At 34.8% G+C, this 17741-nt stretch overlaps 3 protein-coding genes and 1 pseudogene across 6 annotated transcripts in view; all 4 read left to right on the top strand.

Annotated features, from left to right (window-relative positions):
• LOC104811576 (11-beta-hydroxysteroid dehydrogenase-like 4A) overlaps window positions 1-2198 on the top strand; it is a 2870-nt gene extending 672 nt beyond the window's left edge. Inside the window, exons 2-6 of the mRNA XM_010538306.1 lie at window positions 444-636; window positions 785-873; window positions 978-1109; window positions 1196-1327; window positions 1919-2198. Of these exons, the coding sequence (XP_010536608.1) occupies window positions 444-636; window positions 785-873; window positions 978-1109; window positions 1196-1327; window positions 1919-2113 (741 nt within the window). The 3' untranslated portion in view covers window positions 2114-2198. The remainder of the gene's footprint in view (window positions 1-443; window positions 637-784; window positions 874-977; window positions 1110-1195; window positions 1328-1918) is intronic.
• A 1633-nt stretch (window positions 2199-3831) lies between these two features.
• On the top strand, window positions 3832-6357 carry LOC104811575 (11-beta-hydroxysteroid dehydrogenase-like 4A). Its single transcript, XM_010538305.1, has 6 exons — window positions 3832-4048; window positions 4165-4357; window positions 4706-4791; window positions 4885-5016; window positions 5134-5262; window positions 5985-6357. Exons 1-6 carry the CDS (start codon window positions 3866-3868, stop codon window positions 6177-6179), a joined length of 918 nt encoding a protein of 305 aa, XP_010536607.1. The 5' UTR covers window positions 3832-3865; the 3' UTR covers window positions 6180-6357.
• An 855-nt stretch (window positions 6358-7212) lies between these two features.
• LOC104811574 lies at window positions 7213-9896 on the top strand (annotated as a pseudogene).
• Window positions 9897-10801: 905 nt separating this feature from the next.
• On the top strand, window positions 10802-17402 carry LOC104811573 (11-beta-hydroxysteroid dehydrogenase-like 4A). Of its 4 annotated transcripts, none has more exons than XM_010538302.2 (6): window positions 10802-11129; window positions 11227-11419; window positions 15101-15186; window positions 15281-15412; window positions 15493-15621; window positions 17008-17402. In XM_010538302.2, the coding sequence occupies exons 1-6, from the start codon at window positions 10947-10949 to the stop codon at window positions 17200-17202; spliced, it is 918 nt and encodes a 305-aa protein (XP_010536604.1). In that variant the 5' UTR covers window positions 10802-10946; the 3' UTR covers window positions 17203-17402. The 4 variants fall into 4 exon arrangements, with proteins under 4 accessions (XP_010536604.1, XP_010536603.1, XP_010536606.1 ...); XM_010538301.2 differs by lacking the exons at window positions 15101-15186; window positions 15281-15412 and adding exons at window positions 12567-12652; window positions 12764-12895 and having other exon boundaries at window positions 10805-11129; XM_010538304.2 differs by lacking the exons at window positions 15101-15186; window positions 15281-15412 and adding exons at window positions 12567-12652; window positions 12764-12895 and having other exon boundaries at window positions 10805-11129; window positions 16982-17161.
• The last annotated feature ends 339 nt before the right edge of the window (window positions 17403-17741 follow it).

Raw genomic sequence — 17741 nt, 5'->3', positions numbered from 1 at the left:
AAAGATGTGTAGAAAATATATATATATATATATATATATATATATATATATATATATATCAATTTTTAATTCGATAAATAAATATATTAAATATTAAAATGTATAAAAAAGTATCTCAATTCTTGAAATCAAAAACAATTTTTTACACGTTAACAGGTACAAATATAAAATTATTATCGAATAAATAATATTAGGATTCGTTAAAATATGTATATAAAATAATTTCGAATAATTTAAATAAAATTATCGATGATATAGTTAAAAACTGTGTATGAAATTAATTTAAAGATTTTAAGAGTTGAGTTGAAGTTTTGATACATTTTAATATTCGATGTAATTATTTGTTAAATTAAAAATTGATATATATATTGGATACATTTTATAAAATTCAGGTATTTTTATGAGATTTTTCTAAGTTTTAATAATACCTTGGCTTGGTATAGGAACTCGCGTACGAGTACGCGCGTAGAGGGGCGCGTATAACGCTGGTTGCTCGGAGAGAGGATCGTCTCCGGGCGGTGGCCGAAAAATCCCGGCAGCTCGGATCGCCGGACGTCGTCGTCATATACGGTGATGTCTCCGTCGTTGAAGACTGTAAGCGATTCGTACAAGAAACAATCAATCATTTTGGTCAACGTGAGTATGTTCCCACGTAATATATATATTTAATATATATTTTGATTCGATGTCAAAGAAATCATTTCCAGGTGAAATTTCATTAGGGTTTATATATACAGCTCTTAATTCATAATTCTAAAACGAAATCTTGGTTCCATTCCAACAGTGGACCATTTGGTGAACAACGCGGGAATAGTTGATTTGAAAATGTTCGAAGATTACTCAAACATCTCTGAAGCTGCTGCTCGTGTTATGGTACGTACACAAAGTCTATATATTAAATTAAATTTATATAGTTTGAGCTCAAAACGTTACAAAAAATCCCTAACGAAATTGCTAGTGATCGATTAATATTACAGAACACCAACTTCTGGGGGTCGGTCCACGCAACACATTTCGCCATTCCTCACCTAAAGAGGACTAATGGGAAGATAGCCGTCGTATCCTCCATCGCCGGATGGTCTTCGCCTCCATATTTGAGCATCTATGGTGTAAGAGGATCATATGTTATAAAACCCTAACGCCGTTTTTCTTCAATACCTTTCTCTTCTAACATTTGTCATGGAAGACGAATTAGGCGTCAAAGGCGGCGATGATAAACTTCTACGAGACACTGAGGATCGAGATTGGACCCGAGATCGGAATAACGATCGTCACTCCAGGGCTCATCAAGACGGAAATTGTCAATCCGGAACTTCTTGGCGCCATGGTACGATACCAAAACTGTCCGGAAACTAGCTAGATCGACATGAAAATATCTCTCGATTAATTTCATTTCGAAAGAAACATACATGTTCAATATATATATTCACATGCCTCGTTTATTTAATTAAAATTTTTAGTTTTTATAAATTTTATAAAATTTCAATTAAAATTGATAAATACTCCCCTGATAAAACTAAATTTGTCGTACATTAATATTATTGACCCTATTTATAAATTTTTCTAGATCCATTAATGCTGACTTGTTTGATTAATAACCAAATCCATTTGAACCAAATAAAACATAACTATATCCAAACCGAATCTAATGTAAACCCCAAATTGTTATGATAAAATTGAACCCAAACCGAATAAACTGAAAAATCGTGTTTTTTTAAAAAAAATGAGTATTTTGTGTGAAAACCGAAACCAAACTAAATCCTATCTGAATACAATCGAACCAGACTAAACCAAACCAACCCGAGTTTAATATAAAACAAAAAAAATAGACTTTCTATGATTACAACAATTTTGGTCCGGATCTTGTACGTGGTATTTTTTTTCTTCTTCTAACAAGCAAATTGCATGGTGGGAACAGAGAGGGTTGGCGTTTTTTCCGGCGATGTCTGCGGGGAGATGTGCGAGAGGAATAGTCGACGGAGTTTGTCGCCGGCAGAGATTCGTGACGGAGCCGTCGTGGTTCGGTGTCTCCTTCTGGGTGAAGACGCTTTGCCCTGACCTTATGGACATGTTTTATCGTTTCATCTTGAGCCCTAGGCCCAAACGTGACTAAGAAATCCCCACAAATGATTTTGTTCCTTACTAATCATTTTATTTATAACATTCTTTTTTAATAAATAGTCCAGGACTTTTGGTTAGGGTCGGCCCAATATGCATATTTATATTTAAGAGCAAGTGGTAGCGCAATATTCGAACGCCAAACAAGCATGGTCCCCGAACCTAGTGGTAGAGCAAGTGAAATAATTTTCACGGACGTAAAATCAAAATATCATAACCGATATTCGTATAAAAATTCAAAGACTGTAAAAGGAGTTCCTCTAAATATTTTCAATGTATTTATTTATTTTTCTTTAATGCACTTCTTCAATTCGCAAGAGTAGTTGATCTGCCCAACCACAAAATTGTCACATTTCGGGAAAAATAAAAGATCTCCTTTAATGCGCGTGAGCTGTTTCTTAAATGCAGAAAACATATAAAATAAAAAATAAAAATCCGTACAACGAATTTGAATTTGTGTTTTAGTTTTCAATATGGGTTATCCGAGAATATCGGTAAATATATAAAAAGACCAAAATTCTTTTGAATTTCTTCCAGTTATTTACACAAATACCTAAATCGTAATTATAAAAATCAATGTGTTTGAAAAAACTTATATCGATCTATAAATATTCGAAGATATATGAACTTTTAGACTTTTAATGTATTTTTGGATCAAATGGTGTATAATTTTATGAATATTTGATTTATTTTTAGATTTGAAAATTTTGTTCATACTGATGCAGATATTCGCAAGTATCCGACTCTCAATCACGTACACAGGATCTATAGATATTCGCAAGTATCCGACTCTCAATCACGTACACACGATCTATAGATATTCGGTTCCGCGAGATAAATATTGAGATATTTCTTATATAAAATATGTCAAAACGAAAACCAGATCGGGTATATATAAATTAAAAAAAAGCGGGTAGTCAACCAAAGCCACACTAAGATTTCACGAGTTGGCAGAAAAAAAAATACTACAAAAACATGCGTAATCGCTTTTAGTCAAAGAACCATTGATTATATATATATACAAAGTATAAACAACAAAAGTATAAGGAATCAATAAAATATGGGAAAAATGATATTTATCTACGCAAATTTAGACAAATGTGATCTTTTCCTACATATATTTTTAATTTAACAAAAAACTATATTTGAATTCAAAATTTCTTAAATATCTGCACAAATTATTAAAATTAATAGTAATTATATACATAATCATCATTTTCATTATTTTTTTTAGATTCTGTTAACTAACGTATTAATTAGATAATTAGTATAATTATCATACGCGTCAGCGCATTAGTTAACAGAGTTCGAAAAAGTTTAACGAAAATGATGATTATATATGTAATTACTGTTAATTTTAACAACTCGTGTAGACATTTGGAAAATTTTAAATTTAATTATAGTTTTTAATCAAATTAAAAATATGCGTATAAAAAAGTCACATCACATCTCACTAAATTCGTGTAGAAAAATATCATTAAATTCCCTAAAATCTAACAAGTTAAACGTCAAAAATATTTAAAACAATGCGAAGTTGGAATGTTCCATCCGCATAAGTCTGCAGTTTAAACAATATAATAAAAAATAATCATCCATAATCTTAAATAACGATTTTGTTTTCGTGGAAAATAATTGAAACGTGGTTAATTATTATTACCCACGCATACGTATACAAACTCGCATATTTTGATATTTATAAGTCCTGGATGATTTTCTTATCCATTAGAGAAAAAAAACCCTGCGAGGCATGGAGTTGACCGGCAAGATCCTTAGCATTGTCGTCCCTCCTTTGTTTTTTATTTTACTTTTTTTGTTATCACCATTGTTAATCCTCTTCAAGCTCCTCCACCTCGTACGGAGATATTTCAACGCCGAGAATGTCGCCGGAAAAGTTATCCTCGTCACCGGAGCTTCCTCCGGCATCGGCGAGGTCAGTCCTCTTCCTTTCAAGGATGTTTGAAATTTGAGCTCTGTTAGCCTAGTGTACACACACACACATACAAACATATGTATAGTCTAAGATTTTGATATATTGGGTACGTGTAGCATATCGCGTACGAGTACGCGCGTAGAGGAGCGCGTCTGGCATTGGTTGCTCGGAGGGAGGATCGTCTCCGGGCGGTGGCTGAAAAATCCCGGCGGTTAGGTTCGCCGGACGTCGTTGTCATAAGCGGCGACGTTTCTAATGTTGAAGATTGTAAGCGTTTCGTCCAAGAAACGATCAATCATTTTGGTCGACGTGAGTAATTAATTATTTCTCCTAAAATATATTGTGATATTCAGCAAAATTATTCGATTCGATGCTTTAAAATTTCATCCCTAGGAGAAATTATGTTTTGTAAATCTCTCTCTCTAATTATACGTACAGGAAAAAGGTCCCATTTTTTAAAAAAAATTAGTTTCTATACATCAAGAAAGAAACAGATTTCATTTTTTAACAAAAAAAAAAAGGAAACAAATTTCATTTTCTAGTTTTAATTCTTGGTACGTCAAAATGATTTGGGATCAATATTCATAATCTTGTATTCTTTTACTGGATCGGTCTGATATATATATATATATATATGTATGTGTGGGAATGAGGCAGTGGATCATCTGGTGAACAATGCCGGAATTTCAGAACTGAAGGCATTCGAAGATTACTCTTGCATCACTGATGCTTCTCGTGTTATGGTACACATCACAATCAATATGTTCATTCGCCTATATATATATATATATATCAAAGCTAATTAATTCTTATAAACTCGGTGGTTGAAATTGTAGAACATTAACTTTTGGGGATCGGTATACGTCACGCATTTTGCGGTACCCTACCTAAAGAGGAGTAGAGGGAAGATCATTGCCATATCCTCCGTCTCAGTGTGGCTTTCACCTCCGTATTTGAGCTTCTATGTTGTAAGGTTTCACTTTTTATGTAGAATTGATATAAACCCTAAACCTAAAGCATGTTTTTTTTTTTTGCTTAATCTTCTTTTTTTTCCTTACTCTCAATGACGGGTGAAAACGATTCAGGCAGCAAAGGCAGCGATGATAAACTTCTACGAGGCGCTAAGGGTCGAACTCGGACGTGAAATCACAGTGACAGTCGTCAATCCTGGGCTCATCCAGACAGATATGGTGACTCCTGAAATGGTTGCCGCTGTAAGTTCCCATCATTCGTAAACTAAGAACCGGTACGAGCCGAATTTGGTACAATTGTTTTTTAAAATTGAACAAATTAATCATTCCTTAACCGGTCTCGATAAATATCGAATTAAAATCCGAATTATTAATGCTTATATACGAAACTTATGTGTGAATATCAAATTTAAATTCTTGTTTGGTATTCATAGAGCAAAGTCACTTTGAACCAAACCAATTAACATTCAATTCTAATTTGATACAATTTCTATAAAACCGAGCAAACCATAATAAAATTGTTGGATTTTTCATTATTTAACATAAAATATTAATATAATATTTATATATATAAACAAAATAATCAATATAAATATCTAAAATACAAAAATAATATCAAATCTAAATATCACGTAATATTATTACAATCTTGTCAATTTTTTTTATATCTCTTGACGATTTTTTCTAATATTCTTCACGTTTCTTGACAAATCATTCCAAAGGGACCCCACAAATATCAAATCGAAACAGAAAAGCTATTAAAAAGCATGTTTTGCGAGAAATCGCTTGGTCTCATTTCTTAAAATGGATTCATAGTTTTAGATACAACAGAAGAAACACATGCATAATTCCATTGTTGTTTATACACAATCAAGAACAAGAACGCAAAACATATAACTGTTTCTTGGGACCCAACCGGATCTTGACATGCCAAAAAAAAAAATTACGTATGTGGAAATGAACAGGAAGGGTGGGCATGGCTGCCATTGACGTCGGCGAGGAGCTGTGCGAGAGGAATAGTCGAGGGAGTTTGCCGGCGGGAGAGATTCGTGACGGAGCCGAAGTGGTACGCTGTCTCGTTCTGGTTGATGGCTCTTTGCCCTGAGCTGACGGAATGGTACGGCCGTTTGAACATGAACCCTAGTCCAAAACGTTACTAGAAAAAAAAGAAAAAAAAGAAATGCCCGTTTGGATTTTGATTTGATTTATGGTTCAATTTTCTTCTCGTGATTTCTCTTTTTGTACCATCACATCAAAATCATGGGTCATTATTAATGACGAAAATAATGAATGACAGATCGTTGATGCAGACTAAAATGATAGTATTTAATATGGTGATGATGATGATATGCATTTTTATTTTAGTTGAAAAAGAAATTATATTTTCCGAACTTCGTTGGAATCTTGTGACTTTGTATGTGTACGAACTTATATGGAAATTGTAGTAAGTTTGGAAAAATAAATTCAATATTCAATTAGATAAGAACGTTTTAATATATGTTTGATTTATCTTAAAATAATTTTATGTTTATTTATAACTAATTATATTTATATATACCTAACACGCATATGAGGCATACCCAAAATTGCCAACAAAAAATATCACCTCTAATAATTCAAATTTCTAAACTTTTAGAGAAAACGACAAAAGCATCACACGAGACATCATGTCAGGATTTATTACCACAGGGAAAAAACATGCCAAGATTCCGATGGATTTGTAGGTTGCCATTTCGTTACGGTAATGCCAAATCAAATCGATAATATTGTATAAAAATTTAAAATATATAGATATGTTTTTTAAATAAAAGTTTTTATCTAAATCCAAAATAATCGAAAAAGTTTTCAATAACCGACTTTTAAAAGAAATTAAGCATGCAGGAGAGGAGAGGGAGAGTGCTATTCAATGTATTCATCAACTCTTCAAAATTTACACGATTTTTTTTTAAATTTGAAAAACAATTTGTCCCGAATGAAAAACAATTTTTCCAAATAATACAGTTTCCTTAAAATCCGCTTTTTATGCTGTATATTTTTTTGAAATGTTTAATAGTAATATTAAAATTATAAAATAAAATAAAAGTATTTTTGTTAAAAATTAAAAAAAAAGTATAATTTGCAAAGAAAAGAAAAAATTATATAAATTTTTACTGGTGGCAATTTTTCCAATATTATATGCTAATACACTACAAAACAGCGCACCGACGGCTCTACTTTTAACGATTTAAAGAGAAAAACAAAACAAAACAAATTCTTCGCTGTCTGAACAACATTGGGAGACATGGACACGGTCAACAAGATCCTCAACGTTACTGTTCCTCCTCTTGTTTTTATGAGTTTATTTTTTGTTATCGCCATTTTTAGTCTTCTTCAAAACCTTCCGCTACATTCAGAGACTCATAAACCCTGATGATGTCGCCGGAAAAGTCATCCTCATCACCGGAGCTTCCTCCGGCATCGGCGAGGTCAGTTCTCTTTCTTTTTTTTTTACCAGAAAAAAAAATAGGGCACAAAACATGGAAGTCTGTTATATATAGAACATGGGGTGATCTTAACCCAAAAAAAAAAAAACATGGGGTGATCTCGTGAATTACCATAAATTTCCTATAAAAAAGGGAACAAGTATTTCGAATCTCACAAAAAAACTATTTATTGTCTTGATTTGAATCTTGTCAAGGATTCAAGAGCATAATTCGTATCTAAGTTCTTTATTATGTAGACAAAACCAAAACAAAATCAGACTGACAATGTTTTATAATATGATATAACATTAGGAAAAATTAAATATAATTTCTTTAGTGATAGTAAAATATTAATTTATTTTATTGAAAAGGGAATCTAACCATCCCAAAATCTTTGTATATGGATATAATCTTTTAAAATATTTAAAGATCGAATAAAAAATAATCCAACCAGAATCGAATAATCAACTCTAATTAAAATCATCCTCGGACAGCATATGAATCGTCCAATATATATATATAGAATATTTTTTTTGTTAAAATATATAATATTGAAGCGCTAATATTATTGTGGGGTTGGTGTAGGAACTGACGTACGAGTACGCGCGGAGAGGGGCGCGTCTGACGTTGGTTGGTCGGAGGGAAGATCGTCTCCGGGCGGTGGCTGAAGAATCCCGGCGGATTGGTTCGCCGGACGTCATTTTCGTAAGAGGCGATGTCTCTATTGTTGAAGACTGCAAGCGTTTCGTGGACGAAACAATCAATCATTTTGGTCAACGTGAGTTTCTTTGAACTTTCCATCAAGGATATTTCACCGTTTATTCAATGCTAAAAAAAATTATTTATTAAAGTTGAAGAGTCTATAGTTATATTAATCACTATGTCTCTATCGTTGAATCTCAACGGTAGCAGAAGAAACTGATTAAGAACTAATGTTAATAGACGTATACAATTAGTGTTTTCTTGACACCCAAGAAACTGATTCTTGTTTCTGCAATCTCTTTCCTTCCTCCTCAACTCTGCAATTTTTTCCCCCAGATTCTGATTCTGCATTCTTTTCTTTCTTTCCTCGACATTGTTCCGATCTTGATTGAGTCACGGTTTGGTGAAAGATTTTGCTGTTCGGACACGACAAAGTCAGTTACATTGCTATCCACGGGTTTATCTATTGATGACACAGTGGATCATCTGGTGAACAATGCGGGGATCACGGAACGAAAGGCATTCGAAGATTACTCTTCCATCTCTGATGCTGCTCCTGTTATGGTAACACACGTCCAATATTTCGTGCTAAAACTCCAAAATTAGGGTTCTTGGGAGTTGTGATGAACTGAAAAGTTTGTTGTTTTTTTTTAATTGCAGAACACAAACTTCTGGGGTTCGGTCTACGCCACACATTTTGCAGTTCCTCATCTCAAGAGAAACAAAGGGAAAATAGTCGTAATATCCTCTGGTGTTTCTGGGTGGTTTTCTCCTCCAAGGATGAGCGTCTATGGCGTAAGGAACGCTCCTATGATATATAAACCCTAATTTACTTAATCTGCTTTGTCCTCTTTTCGGGTTTCTGCCATTTTTTGGTTCTCTTGTCTGTGGTGAGTATTGCTCGTGGAACCGATTCAGGCAACAAAGGCTGCGATGATAAACTTCTACGAGACACTAAGGATCGAGCTCGGACCCGAAATTGGAATAACAGTCGTCACTCCAGGGGCCATCAAGACTGAGATGACAACTCCCGAACTCGTCGTTGAGGTACATACTGACTTGCTTTCTTTTAACATAATCTTGGCAAATAAAACCATATCTATAAAATTTAGGGTTTAGGGTTTAACATATTTTCTATGTCAAATATGCGGAAGATTCCCAAAGTATAATAAAAGGATTAAACTGTTTCTTGTAACCCAAGCAACCATGGTATCCGTCTTCTGCAACTAGGTTAAGCGTTCTGTTCTCTCCGAATTTGCATATATTGTTCTCTCTCTCTCAATGTTTCTTTTCTGTGAACCGAGTTCTTAGCTGTGAGCTGCAGAATTCTCACCGCAATCTTTTCATGTCCTGTTCCTGACACGTTGTGAAAAATGAAACAGGAGGGATGGGGGTTCGTGCCATTGTTGTCGGCCAGGAGCTGTGCAAGAGGGATAGTAGACGGAGTTTGTCGCGGGGAGAGATGCGTGACTGAGCCATCGTGGGTCACTATCGGCTTCTGGCTGAAGACCTTTTGCCCCGAGTTTCTGGATTGGCTCTTGGGTTTACGCACGAGGCTTAGACCCAAACATGATTAGAAGAAAACATGCAGAGATTAGATTCATGTCTTGTCTTTTATTTTATTTGTCTCTGTTTTTTCCTATAGTTATATCGTTTGAAAATGTTTCAGAAACACTTGTCTGTTGCTCAATCGAATGGAAGGTCCTTGAAATAGTAGTCTGCTAAATATCGATGAACTAAAATCGAATTTGGTATAAAGATATTATTGTACAATAATATACCCTTGTTTCTACGTAGACTGTCTCAAAAAATGTAGATCATAATTTTTTTTATTCATTATATCGAAATTTAAAATGATCCACTTTCAGTTGATGGATAACATAAAGATAGCCATCTTGAATTCCCTTTATATTTCGATTATATAAAATGATTAATTTTAAACTTTACATCGATTGAATTAAATTGATTTTAAAAACATACATTATTACATAAGATTGTACCATATGATTCATATGGGTATGTATATATAATTTATTACTGGATTTGATTGGATCCGGCTTTCACGCACACTAGCCTTAGCTACTTGACCCACAACGTGGGGTCATGAGCTTTAAACGTTTTATAAAATCCATAGAAAGATCAAATATAAATTTTAAGGAGAGTCAGGCCTAGGAGTAGAAAACTGCTTATGATTAATGAAACCCTGTCCCTAGCCTGCCACGAATATGTGAATACATAATATATGTATATATGTATAGTGCAAGGTAGTTGTTGATAGGTAGTATTTTTACCAATGTTTATGAGCTTCAACAACTATGTCATTATGGATAGGTCCACAGTGATCTTATTAGGGTTGTTGGGTTCAATAAATGCATAGTGATGATGTGCTAATACTAAGATGGTTAATTAAAATAATGTAGAATCCTCTCAAATGCATATGATTAATGAAACCCTATCACACACATATATATATATATATATGTTGTGAGGTCCATAATGATCTTATTAGGGTTGTTGGGCTCAATAAATGCAAATAGTTCGGTGATTGCAATAGTGTTGAATCCTCTCAAACTTTATAAAAAAAGATTACACATAATTTCTCGTTATTTATCTAAAATTAGATCTTTAATTACAAAAGAAGAAGAAGAAATCTCTGATGGAACACTTGTCCTTATATGGTAGAGGGAAATTCATTATATAACTCCTTTTATCCAAGAGATATCTCTAACCAAAGTGGTGAGAGTCACAAACTCCATTATAGGGATGGATATGGTGAACAAGATACTCAGCATTGTTCTTCCTCCTCTTGTTTTACTGTCTTTGTTTCTGTTATCGCCATTGTTATGCCTCTTCAAGCTCTTCAACTGTGTAAGGAGACGCTTAAACACAGAGGATGTCACCGGAAAAGTCGTCCTCATCACCGGAGCTTCCTCTGGCATAGGCGAGGTCGGTCCACGGTCATTCTTGTGAATGTTGTTTTTATTAAATTTTTGTAATAGATCGATAGATTATATAAAGGTTGTATATAACTTTTGTATCGTAGCAACTGGCCTACGAATACGCACGTAGAGGGGCGCTTCTAATGTTGGTTGATCTGAGGGAGGATCGTCTTCCGCCGGTGGCTGAGAAATGCCGGCGGATCGGATCGCCGGACGTTGTAAGTGTTGGCGGCGATGTGACTGTGGTCGAAGACTGCGAGCGGTTTGTCGATGAAACCATCAATCATTTTGGTCGATGTGAGTATTCTTTTGGTTGATTACTTTAAAATCATTCCGTTATAATACCAATAGGGTTTAGGGTTTCTCCGTTTCTTGATACCCAAGAAAGTGATTCTTGTTTCTGCAATCTTCTGCAGCCCTAATTCGCTCCGTGCATGTCTGAAAGCTTATGTTTTTTTTTACCTTCTAAACTTCATCTGATTTTGAATTCTTGGGTTCCGAGAAAATTTGTTTCGTCCCCACACGATCTGACCATATATATGTATGTATGCATGTATGAAATCTGTGAACCATAAGTCTGTAGAAAACTAAGATGAGCCAAAATGTAATCAACGAGAATGGCCGAAGAAGGGGATGAACAAGTTTAAGCCGGACAAATAGATTCATAGAGCCGAGTAGAATAAAACAAAATTTCTTGATTGAATTACACAAGAATAACTTTATTCCCCATATCTCCAAATGTACGTCAGATTGTTTACATATACATGTATATATGTATATATAGCACGACAATGTAGAAAAGGAAGGTTCACAAAACAGTTAGATATCCAAGAAATGGAAATATATACAAATATGCAAGAGAACACAAAAGGAAATAAGCATAATATGTTTCTTGATTTGTCTCAATCTTCACCGGCTAACGGTCATGATATATATATATATACACACACACACATACACACTCTTCTTCATCCATGGTTTATGCTTATATAGAAGATCATACGACGAAGCAAAGCTGATTACTTTGCAGGTCATCCATCAAATACTATAATAGGAAAGACGTCAAAATGGGTTTAAACCCCATTTAACTCATTTTAAAAAGTTAATCAAATGGGTTAGCCATTTGGATCAATAATCGGATCGGGTCGGGTCAATATGCATAACCCGACCCATTTTGACATCTCTATTGTGGACTTATTATTCTTTCCCTTTTCATTCTAAACACGTCCTTGCTGCCTCCTCCATGTAGTTTTCATGCCATAAACGCCTCACTATACACTTGATTACAATTTCCCCCCTGCATTGTTTGGTCCGACAGCTTCATGATCCGTAGGTTTTGCTCGCAACGTACTCATTGTTCTCTTGTCCTGTCCTTGGACAAAGTTGAGATACGAATCATATAATATCTCATTTAGGTTTCGATCTGTAACAACATATGTGACAGTGGATCATTTGGTGAACAACGCCGGAATTGCGGACATCCGGGCATTTGAAGTTTACTCGCAACTCACTAACGCTGTTCGTCTTATGGTACACACACTCTATTCCAAGCTCCGCCACTTTAAATTCTCAGTGTTAGATATCTTTCCAAACTAAACTCTATAATATATATATATATACTGGCATTCATTTGACCCTTAGGACACAAATTTTTGGGGTCCGGTTTTCGCAACGCATTTTGCGATTCCTCATCTCAAGAGGAGCAAAGGGAAAATCTTGGTCATGGCCTCCGCCTCGGGATGGTTTTCACACCCAAAGCTTAGCATCTATGGCGTAAGAACTAACGTTTTTCAATTATCAATAACAATAACAATAATAACAACAACATTAATTCTCTTATCTAAGACAGATACCGTTGATGGTTTTGAACTTGTCCAGGCAACAAAGGCGCTGCGATGATAAACTTTTATGAAACCCTAAGGATCGAACTTGGACCCGAAATTGGAGTGACGATCATCGGTCCGGGGTTCGTTAAAACAGAAATGGCTACTCCAGAGCTCCTTGCAAAGGTACACTTATAACCAATTGTCTGAAATGGTTTCTTTTCACCCAAGATTAAACCGAGTCTTGGCCTCTGCGTTCATAAGTCGCCTCTTTCAATCTTCGCCTTCTTCTCTTGGTTAATTCTTTGCATTTCTCTCCCATTTTCATTCTTCACCCTCTGCTTTCATCACTGGTTTTTTTAAAGAAAAAGAAATGTGGATGTGTGAAATGGAACAGGAAGGGTGGGGATTCCTGCCAATGATGTCGGCAAGGAGTTGCGCAAAAAGCATAGTCGAAGGAGTTTGTCGGAAGGAGAGATTTGTGACGAAGCCGTCGTGGGTCGGTGCCTTGTTCTTGGTCAAGACACTTTGCCCTGAGTTCACAGATTGGTTCTGTCGTATACGCATGAAGCCAAACTCCAAACATGATTAGAGATTCTCGTCTTTTTACTTAGAAGACAAGAATCTGAAACATCGCCCAAATCTATCCTGTACGGTATCTACTCGAAAGACATAAAAGATTCCCGTAATGTCATAAGTTGAACAAGAGAATGTAACTGTTTCTTGTCATCCAAGTAACTGCTCGTCTTAACCTGCGCTGTTTTCTGCTACTTTAATGGACTTGATGGGCCGTTTACATATGAACCCTAGGCCCAAATTCGATTAGAGCAATACTGATGAGGCCCATATCAGGCCCAACAACTACACGAACGATTTTCGTTAAATTTTTTGTTAAATTTTTATTTTTAGCAGCCGTTAGATAACGAATATGTTATCAGGTAGCGCCTGTCTCCAAAAACGGTGACCCACATAGAAGACTATATTTTTTTTTATTTTTTATTTTTTAGTTTCCGTGGATATTTTGTGGGATTATTCGCACATTTTTTTAGTTTCCGTGAATTGAAAAAGTTGGTTTTAATGCAGAAACATAATTTATGAAGACTTGAATGCCTTGAAGGAAATGGTTGTAAAGAAATTGGCACTGGGCCATCAAACAATAAAAGACATTAAATAATGAAACTTTCATATAAATTTTTATTTTAGCTGACGGAAATTAGGTCTTTGGTGTTAATATCCTCTTGACAAAATTGTCAACCAATATAACATCCATATATTGGGTTGTTGGGTTCAATAAATGCATAGTGATGGGCTAATAATAAGATGGGTAAAATAGTGTAGAATCTTATCAAACTTTATATATATATGGCTAATCAAAGTGGTGAGGGTCACAACTCCATTTTAGGGATGGATATGGTGAACAAGACACTCAGCATTGTTCTTCCTACTCTTGTTTTACTGTCTTTGTTTCTGTTATCGCCATTGCTGTCCCTCTTCAAGCTCTTCAACTGTGTAAGGAGACGCTTAAACACAGAGGATGTCACCGGAAACGTCGTCCTCATCACCGGAGCTTCCTCTGGAATAGGCGAGGTCGGTCCACGATCATTCTTGTGAATGTTGTTTTTATTAAATTTTTGTAATAGATCAATAGATTATATATAACTATTGTATCGTAGCAACTGGCCTACGAATACGCACGTAGAGGGGCGCTTCTAATGTTGGTTGATCTGAGGGAGGATCGTCTTCCGCCGGTGGCTGAGAAATGCCGGCGGATCGGATCGCCGGACGTTGTAAGTGTTGGCGGCGATGTGACTGTGGTCGAAGACTGCGAGCGGTTTGTCGATGAAACCATCAATCATTTTGGTCGATGTGAGTATTTTCTTTTGGTTGATTACTTTAAAATCATTCCGTTATAATACCAATAGGGTTTAGGGTTTCTCCGTTTCTTGATACCCAAGAAAGTGATTCTTGTTTCTGAAATCTTCTGCAGCCCTAATTCGCTCCATGTCTGAAAGTTTTTGTTCTTTTTCCTTTCCTAAACTTCATCTGATATATGAATGAAAACTGTAAACGGTAAGTCGAGATATATATGATTAAGATCAAATTATAATATTTCATCTATCCTTTTGATCTCTGTAACAATTAATATATGTGACAGTGGATCATTTGGTGAACAACGCCGGAATTATAGAATTCCGAGCATTTGAAGATCACTCGCAACTCACCAACGCTGTTCGTCAAATGGTACAAAGCTATATGCCACTTTAACTTTTATCAACAAAATTCCCAATATTAGATTCCAAACTAACATAATGATATTCATTTAACTAACCCTTAGGACACAAACTTCTGGGGTTCGGTTTTCGCAACACATTTTGCGATTCCCCATCTCAAGAGGAGCAAAGGGAAAATCGTGGTCATGGCCTCGGCCTCGGGATGGTTTTCATACCCGAAACTTAGCATCTATGGCGTAAGAATAACGTTTTTCAATTATCGATAACAATAATCTCTTATCTAAGACAGATATCTTTGATGGCCGAACTTATTCAGGCAACAAAGGCTGCGATGATAAACTTTTATGAAACCCTAAGGATCGAACTTGGTCCCGAAATTGGAGTGACGATCATCGGTCCAGGGTTCACTAAAACAGAAATGGCTACTCCAGAGATCCTTGCAAAGGTACACTTATAACCAATCAGGGGCGGACCTACGTGTATTGGAGTGGGGTCCTATGCCCCCACCCACCTAATTAAAATTATACAATTTATTTATAGATTTTATAAAATTATAACCAAAGTTAAAAAAATGCCCCCATCTGATTTTTGTGGTTGCCCCCACCCTCACCTCCTCTCCCGTTCTTTTATTTACTTTTTTCTAAAAAAATTGTTTTTCTTTTTTCTTTTTAGGTTACGCGGTTACCATGTTTTTACTCTTTATTTTCTATATATATTTTTTATTTTTTCCCTCTTTTTCTAACAAAATATAGACAAAACACAAAAAATAAAATAATAATATTAAAGATATCTAAATATTATGATTATATTTTAATCATTTTTATTTTTTATTTGTTCATATGTTTCTAAATTTAATTGGTGAAATATATAAAAATAATAATTATAACAATAAAGAGATATTGGATGAGATTCACTTTTAAATAAAATGTATTTTTTTGCGAAAAAACGATATTGGAATTATCAATATAAAAAAAATTACGTAGATTCAAAAAGATAAAATAAAAAAAGTTTAAACAATTTACATTATTACCCGTTATATTTTTTTATATTACTATAGGTTTACAACTTCAGGAACTTAATGATCATTTTTTGACGAGTTAAATTCAAAACTTTTCATTTGCATGACAGTATAGAGTTTTGTTAATTTATTGTGCGAGTTTAACATGTCAAATTTAGTGAAATTGTGTGAATTTTATCGTGATAATTTCAGTTATTTAAAACAAATGTATATTAGACGTGAACTTAATATCTATACCGACAATTTGATAGAAGATGATAAGTTTTTTAATTTGATTAATCTTGAATATCATAATAGACAATTTAAATAATTGTCTAATTTGTTTCCCACAAAATATAAGTTTTAAATAGTTATACATAAAGCTATTATGGATAAATTTTAAAAAATAAAAAATATAGAATTTGGTAAATATTTTATGATGATATATTTTTATTAATTTTTTTTATTTATATATATAATAATCTTTGCCCCCACTTAAAAAAGTTTCTGGATCCGCCACTGTAACCAATTGTCTGAAAATTACAAAGGTGCTTAAAATGGTTTGGTTTTGTTAATGGAGAAACATCGATCTGTATACCGAAAGATTCTGAAACTGTTATATACATATAATCATCTTATACATAATTATCATTCGCACTTCCTTCTTCCAATCTACGAAACCGAGTTAAGAAACCGAGTCTTGGCCTCCTCTGTTAATCCACACCTCGCCTCTTCCAATCTTCACACCCTTCTTCTTTCGTCATTTCTTTACATTTCTCTCCTGCTTCATGGCTTGTGTTTTTAAAAGAAATCCGGATACATGAGATGGAACAGGAAGGGTGGGGATTCATGCCGGTATTGTCGGCGACGACCTGCGCGAAAAGCATAGTCGACGGGGTTTGTCGGAAGGAGAGGTTTGTGACGAAGCCGTCGTGGATCGGTTCCTTCTTCTGGGTTAAGACACTCTGCCCTGAGTTGACCGATTGGTTCTGTCGTTTTCGCATGAAGCCTAACTCCAAACACGATTAGAAGGGATCCTCACTATTCTCGTCTTTTATTTCATCCTAAAAATAAAAAGACTCTTTCTATATATATATATATATATATATATATATATATATATATAGATATTGTGCTGTTAATGAGAAACTAGTATCCTGTACGGTATATACTTAAAAGACATAAGTTGAACAAGAGACTATAACTGTTTCTTGTCGTCCTTGTCTTGACCTGCACTGTTTTCTGCCTTTTAATGGACTTAATGGGCCGTTTACATATGAACCCTTGGCCCAATTTGGATTAGCGCAATACTGAGGCCCATATCAGGCCCAATAAATACACGAACGAACGAACGTCGTCAATTATTTGATTATAGATATGAAAAAAAAAATACCACGTGTTACGGCTCGTGGTTCATCAAACACGTATTGCTCCTTAAGCATGCGAAATTGCCACGTTTCAGAACAACTTACTGCTGAAACCGGTCAAAGCGGACAAAACAAGGCAAACCAATTAAAATTTCGTACCGGCCGGTTCGATAGGACTAGTACCGCTTTCGGTTTCACGTG

This window comes from Tarenaya hassleriana, unplaced genomic scaffold (genome assembly GCF_000463585.1).
Source record: "Tarenaya hassleriana unplaced genomic scaffold, ASM46358v1 Cleome2, whole genome shotgun sequence".
NCBI classification, from domain to species: Eukaryota; Viridiplantae; Streptophyta; class Magnoliopsida; order Brassicales; family Cleomaceae; genus Tarenaya; species Tarenaya hassleriana.
This window is presented reverse-complemented; position numbering and strand designations above follow the sequence as displayed.